The sequence below is a fragment of the Aplysia californica genome, unplaced genomic scaffold (genome assembly GCF_000002075.1).
Source record: "Aplysia californica isolate F4 #8 unplaced genomic scaffold, AplCal3.0 scaffold00037, whole genome shotgun sequence".
Classification (NCBI taxonomy): Eukaryota; Metazoa; Mollusca; class Gastropoda; order Aplysiida; family Aplysiidae; genus Aplysia; species Aplysia californica.
Window position 1 is genome coordinate 2,056,962 of NW_004797307.1, and position 9,088 is coordinate 2,066,049.

At 42.0% G+C, this 9,088-nt stretch overlaps 2 protein-coding genes across 2 annotated transcripts in view; both read right to left on the reverse strand.

Annotated features, from left to right (window-relative positions):
* Positions 1 to 2,124, reverse strand: part of LOC106014222 — a 30,959-nt gene extending 28,835 nt beyond the window's left edge. The window contains exon 1 of the mRNA XM_013091463.2: positions 1,970 to 2,124. Within this exon, the coding sequence (XP_012946917.1) occupies positions 1,970 to 2,036 (67 nt within the window). The 5' untranslated portion in view covers positions 2,037 to 2,124. The remainder of the gene's footprint in view (positions 1 to 1,969) is intronic.
* A 2,326-nt stretch (positions 2,125 to 4,450) lies between these two features.
* LOC101845672 (calcium-binding protein P) lies at positions 4,451 to 9,088 on the reverse strand (the record flags this gene model as incomplete). Its single annotated transcript, XM_005091909.2, is given in 2 exon segments — positions 4,451 to 6,529; positions 8,690 to 9,088. Coding segments are annotated over 2 exon segments (473 nt in total), but the record flags the coding sequence as incomplete, so codon positions are not given.

Consider the following 9,088-nt stretch of genomic DNA (forward strand, 5'->3'; position numbering starts at 1 on the left):
AAGAAGAAGAAGAAGAAGAAGAAGAAGAAGAAGAAGAAGAAGAAGAAGAAGAAGAAGAAGAAGAAGAAGAAGAAGAAGAAGAAGAAGAACAAGAAGAACAAGAAGAAGAAGAAGAAGAAGAAGAACAAGAAGAACAAGAAGAAGAAGAAGAAGAAGAAGAAAAAGAAGAAGAAGAAGAAGTAAGAAAGATGACGATGATATCTATATAATGTCCTCTCCCGCACAGTACAGCTATTAATGATTTTAAATACCTTCATATCAACTTGAGTTAATGAACTTGCATACACAATAATAATATACTCTTTTGATTGACGCAAACCGCAGATATCCAGACAAGTACGAAGATCAGGATTTCAAATACAAATATATAAAAAGTGTATTGCTGTATGGATTGGAAACATGAAAAGTAACAAAGCAAATGGTGAACAAGTTACAGTCCTTCATACATGTTTGCTTGGGAAAGTTCTTTCTTCAACCAAATCAGCAAAAGGGTTCACTGTTGTCGATCCTATTGTCCTCAAGACACTTTTGACACGATGTCGCAGATAAGGAATCTTTTGTTACATAATTCCATGTCTCTGTGTGTCAGTCTTCCGGCCCTGCAATGCGCTGCTCCATTCGTGTCTCTTAGCCAAGGTTTTATATTTCATGATGCTCGTCATATTATATACATATATATCTGGAATGTTCGAATTCTAGAAGGGAACCGTTGGTTTCTGTCAGGGCTTTGTGGTTTGTTCTTAGTAAAGTCTGTGTGCCATTCTGTGTTACCGAGTATTCATACCTCTCTGCTATAGTCTTCCTCTTTGTTAATTTGTCTGGGCTTCTGTTTTAAAAAATATTCGCTCGGCAGCTTAACAGTCTATTAAGACGATTAAAGTGAAGTTGCTATCTATCTATCTATCTATCTATCTATCTATCTATCTATCTATCTATCTATCTATCCATCTATCTATCTACCTACATGTATCTATCTATCTATTTATCTGTCTTTCTCTATCTATCTATCTATCTATCTATCTATCTATCTATCTATCTATCTATCTATCTATCTATCTATCTATCTTTTGACTATCTATCTATCTATCTATCTATCTATCTATCTATCTTTTGACTATCTATCTATCTATCTATCTATCTTCTTACTATCTCTCACCCTATATCTAAATACATAATATATATCATATATGATGTGTGTTTTACGCCCCTATAGACAAAATTTAAACCATTTAGGAGGCGGGCTTCTTCGACCGAGCCTGTCAGGACCAATTTGGTCTGAGAAAGCTGCAACATCTCAGCAGTCACACCGAGATACTTGATAGAAGTTTTAATTCTCCCCCCCCCCCCTTTCCCCACTCGGGAATCGAACTCGAGCTCCTGCATGCGACGGATAAGTGCCTAACTGCTACACCACAGACGCTGACGCTGAGTACCTGATGCCACTTCCTCCACGTTCGTCTGTGAGAGTAGCTGTAAGGTGTCGCGTCATCGCACGCAAGAGACATGAGTTCGATTTTCGTTATGGGGTGGGGGGGGGGGGGGGGGGGTTCTAAGGAGTTTTTAAATCTTTGAGTGTCTCAGTCTTTCTGCTGAAATGCTGTAGCCTTCTTAGCCGGATTTGACCCTGACATGCAGGATCGAAGCAGCCCGCTTCCTCTTCAGCGATCTAAATTGTATCGATGGGGTCGTAAAATATCTACATATGTGAAGTATGGTGACAAAATGAGTTATTTCTCGCAGTCCAATGATAGAGATACGGGACAAAAATCGGCACAGGGGTCAAATTTGTAGGTCATTAACGGATGCCATTTTCTTTAAGTTTGATATTTCTTTTATCATTTCATACAAATATATTGTATAAACTCAACCGGAAAAAATGTGATGTATCTTTGTCCTTATGGCTAGTATCTGAGAAGTAAGTCATTGTGTCAGTACGCCTCACATATTATACAGCGGCAGCGCCACTTACTGAGAGCAAAATGTCCGAGAAGGCCAAGAGAAAATAGCGCCATTCCTGGCACTCCTACACTCCACATGACGACAGCCGGGCCTCGTCACACACACTGACCAGTGGTCAAGCCTCGCCTACACACCCTGTCTGTCACAGTGGCAAGACTAGTGGTCAAGCCTGGATTGTCGTACAGGATGTGTCGTGTTGTGTGCATGTGTGTGTGTGTGTGTGTGTGTGTGTGTGTGTGTGTGTGTGTGTGTGTGTGTGTGTGTGTGTGTGTGTGTGTGTGTGTGTGTGTGTGTGGAGAGAGAGAGACAGACAGACAGACAGACAGACAGACAGACAGACAGACAGACAGACAGAGAGAGAGAGAGAGAGAGAGAGAGAGAGAGAGAACAAGACAGATTTTGACTTGGTAGCGTCTGTGTATAAGTATAAGAAAAGGTGGAGAATGGGGAAAATGACATTCTTATATGATACATAATATACATATCTGAATTACGCTCGTATGTTTACTAGAGAAATAAGAAAATTCTTGACCTTGTGCTGTGCTGTGAATGTCTAAGCGTACATGTACGTTCCTCTTTCTTATCTTTAGCCAGCATCAGCAGAAGCAGAGTAGATGTCGCACCCTGGGAGGCAAAAAAGTTCCATCTGCGATACGTTAACGTTACAGATGAAACCTTTTTGCTTCTGAGCAAGCGTGTTGTACTAGTTGTAGCCATAGAATTGTGATTCTGCAAGACCGTGGTGGGACCAGAAGTCGTGTGAAGATCTTGTGAGGGATTGCTGTCAAGCTGTTAATGTGTCTGCAGAGTAACCAGAAACCTGCTTTATATAATTATATGATGAAAAGGTCGATAGATAGATAGGTACATGTAATTGATTATGGTCTCAAATTGAGCAGTTTGTAGGTTAGAATTATAATATTGTAAATCGTTCATTGTACTGATCATGTGTGCCTACCATGTTGTACGTAGATCAAGATTTTTTATTTAAGAAATCGTTTATGTTTGGTCGCTGGCCCACAGGGTACCATCAGAGAGTTGGTGCCATGCAAAGTAACTTGACCATTGGCAAATTCATAAATGAGCAAGTTTTTGTTTGTTTGTTTTGGGTTTTTTTCTTCTTTTTGTTGTTTTTTGGGTTGCCTTTGGGGGGGGGGGGTCATTTATATCGATATCGGATCTGTGACGCTGAAAATATTCTTATAGTTCAAGGGAAATAACTAAAGGAAAGGATTACTTCAAAAGGGTTCGCTGCGTGCTCTTTCACTTGGAACATTTATGATGATTATCAATATACCACAAAACTACCCCCACCAGGGCTGTGCTACTGACTGAAGTGTCTTTAGGCCATTCCCAGCTGTGATTTAATGCTGGGGAAAGCAAGACAAACAAAACGAACTGAGGATAAGTCAAGAGTTGGATGATGTAGCCTACCAATGGCACCCAGCAACAACCCATTTGTTGGTTGTTTTTTTAAAGATGTAGGAGTTTTACACCTCCATCGACCCAATTAACATAATTTAGGAAGCAGGCCTCAATACTGCCTGTTGTTCTAGTATAGCAAACTAGGACCCGAGTCTGGGACAGGATACGTCTCGGTAGAACAACCAAGATACTCCATACAAATTCTCCCAACATGGAATCGAACTCGGGTCTTTTTTGCAAAGTGCACAACTCCACACTTCACCACAGGTGCTGACCCACCCACCACAGGTGCTGACCCACCCACCACAGGTGCTGACCCACCCACCACAGGTGCTGACCCACCCACCACAGGTGCTGACCCACCCACCTCAAAACAACAGCAACAAGTCCTCAGTAGCACCCTTCCTTTAGTTTGTTTAGTTTTAGTAAGAGTTTTACGGCACTTGCAACACAATAAGGTCATATAAGTGCCGAAGATTAGAGGTGTTACAAGAGAGTAACAAACACAAAAAAAGAAGGAGGAGAGAGATAAGGACGATAGATGTTTGGTAGGAAAGAAGGAGCAAACCACACCAGAGCACCCGCCAACCACCCACTCACCCTTCCTAATGTCCTTAACTTCAACAGGGACACGAAAATTTAATAAGTTTTACGGCACTTGCAACGCAACACAATTAGGTCGTATTATATTAATTATAATAAATGCCAAAGATTAAAGGTGTTACAATTTTTTGTAAGAATTTTACGGTACTTGTAACACAATAAGGTCTTATAAGTGCTGAAAATTAGGTGTTACTAGAGAGTTACAAACACAAAAAAGGAGGGGAGACAAGGATGAGAGATGTTTGATAGGAAAGAGGGAGCAAACCACACCAGAGCACCCGCCAACCACCAACAAAGGTGTTACAAGAGAGAAAACAAACACCAAAAAGAAGGAAAAAAGAGGACCAGCAAACCACACCAGAACACCCGCCAACCACCTCCAAAATGCCTTCAACTCCAACAGTCACACATAACTTCACGACCCACATACCACACAAACAAAAACTTGACCAGAACAAGAACACTTAGCACCACTGCTTTATTACGGCTTTTTAATCATTTCCTCCTTGTGCACAAATAAAAATAAACAATACAACAGAAATAACGACATGTACATCTAATAAATAAAAAGAGAAAGAAAAAAGCTGTAACTAATTTTATGACAAAAATATAACATGTACAGATAAATTGTAAATGCCTTTCCCAATAGTTTCTGAAAAACTGTGGGGGTGTGGCAGGGGGGGGGGGCTCACTTTTGAACTTAAAACAATTTCAAGTTGTTTTTAAAAATCTCCCTTTTACTTTTTAAGCTGTCAAAAAAAAAGCATAGAAAAGAAAATGCTAGATGAGCAACACTGCAGCTGGCCAAGATTACAATAAAACATTCCATGAAGACAGAGATGTACAATACCAGGCCAACTGCTGCCCCTCCATAACCCAACAGACATTCCCACCCGGAACAGTCTAGTGCACGACAAATGACTTAGATGTCAGCCACCCTGAAAAAGAGCAACCCCACCCCCCAACCCCTAAAGAAAAAAAAAGGGTAAAAAAAACAACTGAGCAGCCGTGTGGAGGATATATTTACAAGAAATTAATCAAACATGCCAAGCTTTAGTCTCGGCAGAAGACCAACAACAAAAGATTCTCATCTCCAGAACTTTCGTGACATGATTTGGCGAGAAAATAAACACTTGGATTATTTATGAATGAAGAACTTGGAAAAATGGACTTTAAAAAATATGAAACAGCTACAAAACACAATGACAATAGGATTGGTATGTACAGCGCCGAGAGATACACAAAAGATGAGCACAAAAGTGGTACGCGTGTTACGTATGTACACACAGATCTTCTGGTGCAACATTTCCTTCTGCACTTCACTCTTTTCTGGTTCACATACAACGGTAGCTCTCCCTAAAAATACCCCACTAGTTGTTCTCTCTCTCTATCGGTCTATCAAAAAAAAAAGACAACTTCCACACCGAAATGAGAACGAGTTCATTCTTCGATAAAGAAACCAAATACGGAAAAACCCCACAATCATTTACAATTCCCTTGAAATATAAAGAATTTGCCTTCCCCGTTTCCCTGAGGTGTCACTCAGTCAGTCGGGGTTCCTAGAAAAATAAAAGTAAGACAATAGGCAACAACATGGAAAAAAGAAATGGATGCTGTACTGTATTCAAAGTATTTATCTACAAATACACAATCGAGTCTAGACCGTGGTCTCCCACATGGGTTCCACTCACTCCTTGCCAGGTTTGAAAAAAACAATGACGCTCCCTTCATTTAGAACACAGTTCTACCTGATAAATTGACCTCTGTCTCACTAGAACGGAGAGAGAGAAACAGAGAGAGTGCATTTTTTTTCTGTAATCATATCCTGGGACTTGAGGATTACTCCACTCACCACTAACTTCTCCTCACAAACACTTCCTTCCATCACTCATTTCATCACTCGTACAACCTCAACCACTCTACTCTGTCCCTCTATTCCAAAACCTACACGCCTTCCTCCCCTCCCTTGTTCCACAAAAATCATTTCACTCCACCATCCTCGTGGTCGGTCAGCCCACAAATTCTTCTACTGGACACCATCTACTTCACTTGAGCACATCGTACACCCAACACGACCGTTCTTCATTCAAATGTCAGTGACTTGCACAGACACTTTGGTCAATACAGATCTCCACCTCCTCCTCCAACCACTCCCACCTACTTCGCTCCCTATAAATTATATACCTTTGAATATCTTGTATATTAAACAAATACACAAACCATGTTCAGAATGGACAATTTCAACTGAATCTTAGCCCAAATTTTTTTATTTTTTTTAAACTTGTTTTCCAAAGTATGATAAAACATGAATTTGCTAGAACCCAGTACATGGTTTTTTCCAATTCAAACAGCAGTGCACTGGGTCGTGTCCCGCTCTGCCTGCTCCAGTCAGTCCTAGGCTCAGGTGACGGCTTGATGGTGTGGAGTGTAAGTAGGAGGGTGGTCGCTGACGTCCTGCTGCTGCTCCTCTACTTGCTGGCCGGGGGTGGGGCCGGGGAGGTCATCATCGGCTGCTCCTGGGACTCCCCTTGGCCTCCTGCACCTAAAGCAACACACACAACAGAACAACGTCAGTTTCTCTCACAAATATCTACATGGGCACATTTTGTATTTAGTTTATAGCGTTTTATAGCACTTGCAACACAATAAAGTCATATAAGTGCCGAAGATTAGTGAGTGTTACAAGAGAAACAAACACGAAAAAGGAGGACGAGAGTTCAGGACGATAGATGCTTGATAGGAAAGTAGAAGCAAACTACTGCATAGCACCCGCCAACCACCTATCGGAACATCTCTCTTACAATTCACCAGCCGAACAAATCAATTCTTTTTTCCTCAAACAACTCTTCTTTCTAAATAAAGTGTTTTACGGCGCTCGCAATTGCATAAGGTATTATGAGCGCTCGGGTCCCATTAAACTTTTTCAGTTGATAGGAAATTTTGAACTTTGCTCGGGTGGTGGTCGAAGCCTACTCTTATTGATTTTATTTTAGACCACCAAGGGATCTTTAACGTGCGCAATTTGCACACAGGCCTTCCAAGATTTTTTCACCCTTGTCCGTGAAGGCAAGGACTAGATCTTTCCTATCAAAGGAACAGGGGTGTGGCTGAAAGACAGCTGTAAGAATGAGTCAAGGAGAAGCAGTAGGAAGGCTGCAGAAAGAGTCAGGAGCCCAGAGGAAGGGGCAAAGGAGGTGAGGGGGTGGGGCAGAAAGAGGAGACGAAAGCAGACGAAAGAACATAGCTAGAGAGCTGGGAAGGAGGTGAAGAAAGGAGACAATTTTAGGGAAGAACATTTTTCTGTCGCTACACGGATTCAAACCCGAGACTTTTGAATGAGAGGCCAATACCTTAATCTCTAGGCCACTAGAGCCCTCTACGGGAAGTATAAAAACGTAAAGCAAAAGATCTAAGTGTTTACTTAAAAACAAAAATCATAAAAAATGGTCTTCTTTTATGCAACAACAGTCACTAAATAATAATATAATACTGTACATCTAAAAATCCTAATCTGCATGATAAAGTACCTATGATGCTGTTATTCATATGGTAAACTACAGTACTGTAGAGCTGGCAGTGGGAAGGGTTGTCAAGAACACAAAGTACAAGGCAAAACTGGGATGGAGGGGAAGGAACCAAATGGCTGGTGGCCTCACACAGATACAACTTGACACATGGGAGAAATGGGAGAGGGTGGTGCGGTTGTGGGCGGGTGTGTACATGTACATCTTTCCAAATACAACAAGCAATCAACAAGACAAAGACACCAATCAATAGGGTTGGTCTCTTTTCTTTCTTTTAGCGAGCTATCTTTTAGAAAAAATTCTTAGTCTTTCATTTTGTACTTGCTATCAATGTGTCTCATTGACATTTCTAAGAGCACAATAATAATAATAATTATTATTGACATACACCTAGTAAAAAATAGAATAGGGCCTCTGTCAAAAGGACATGAATAATTTTATTTAATTAAATCTGCTCTACATGGTAAGTTATTTTAAAAAATGGAATTGTTCATATTTATTAAGGGATGGTGACTATGTACATGACCTATTCAACTACCATTTCTAAATACATGCCAGTTATGATCACTTCATGCCAGAATAGAGTCTCATCCTAATTAAAAACCAAAAAAAAACCCAAACCCAGCTACTTAAAAATCGAAGTGCAATTCTTAACTAGGATAAAATAGAAAGATCAACTTTCAGTCAAGTCAGTGATTCGGATCAATAAACATTCCAAGCACTCAACAATAAAGACAGAGAACATCTTTACAAGGAAGTCATAACCATGTACTGTTCAATATACATCCACACACTACTCAAGAGACAACACAAATATACCTACAGGATAATATACGTGCAAAATCTACACAATACAATAGTCAATCCACACAATAAGTGAGGTGTAATATAATCACACACCCCAACCCCCCCTTTGAAACCTTTTTAATTTCCTAAATCGCACTAAATTCTACCAGCAAAAAACTATTCAGAGATGGATCAAAAATAAATGTGTGTGACTTTAGGAGTGCCCTCAGAGGCTCATACACACACACATGTACACTGACAGCGACACACACACACACACAAACACATGTACACTCACAGCGACACACACACATACACACACTCACAGCAACACAAACACTCACTCACAATAAAACCCACACACAGACACCCACACTGGGGTGAAAACTTACCCGTGGCATTTGCCGCCTGTTGCATGGGGGGGCGGGGTCCTCCTGCCGCCATGTTGGGGGCTCCCTGCGGGGGTGCAGCCCCTGGGGCTCCCTGTTGGTGCGGCGGGTACTGGCCGGGGTAGGGCTGGGGCGCCATGGGGGGCTGGCCAGGATAGTGGGGCGCCCCCTGGGGCCCTCCGCTGTAGGGCGGGTACCCTTGCTGAGGCTGCTGTCCCATGCCGGGGTACTGGCCCTGGGCGGCCCCCGAGTGGGGCGGGTACTGGCCTGGCTGGTTCATGTAGCCAGGGTAGTGGCCGCCGGGCTGCTGGGGTCCCGCTCCGGGGTACTGCTGGGGTGGGGGGCCCCCTTGTCCCATGGGCCCCATGGGGTGGTGGGGGTATGGGCCTGACTGGTAGGGAG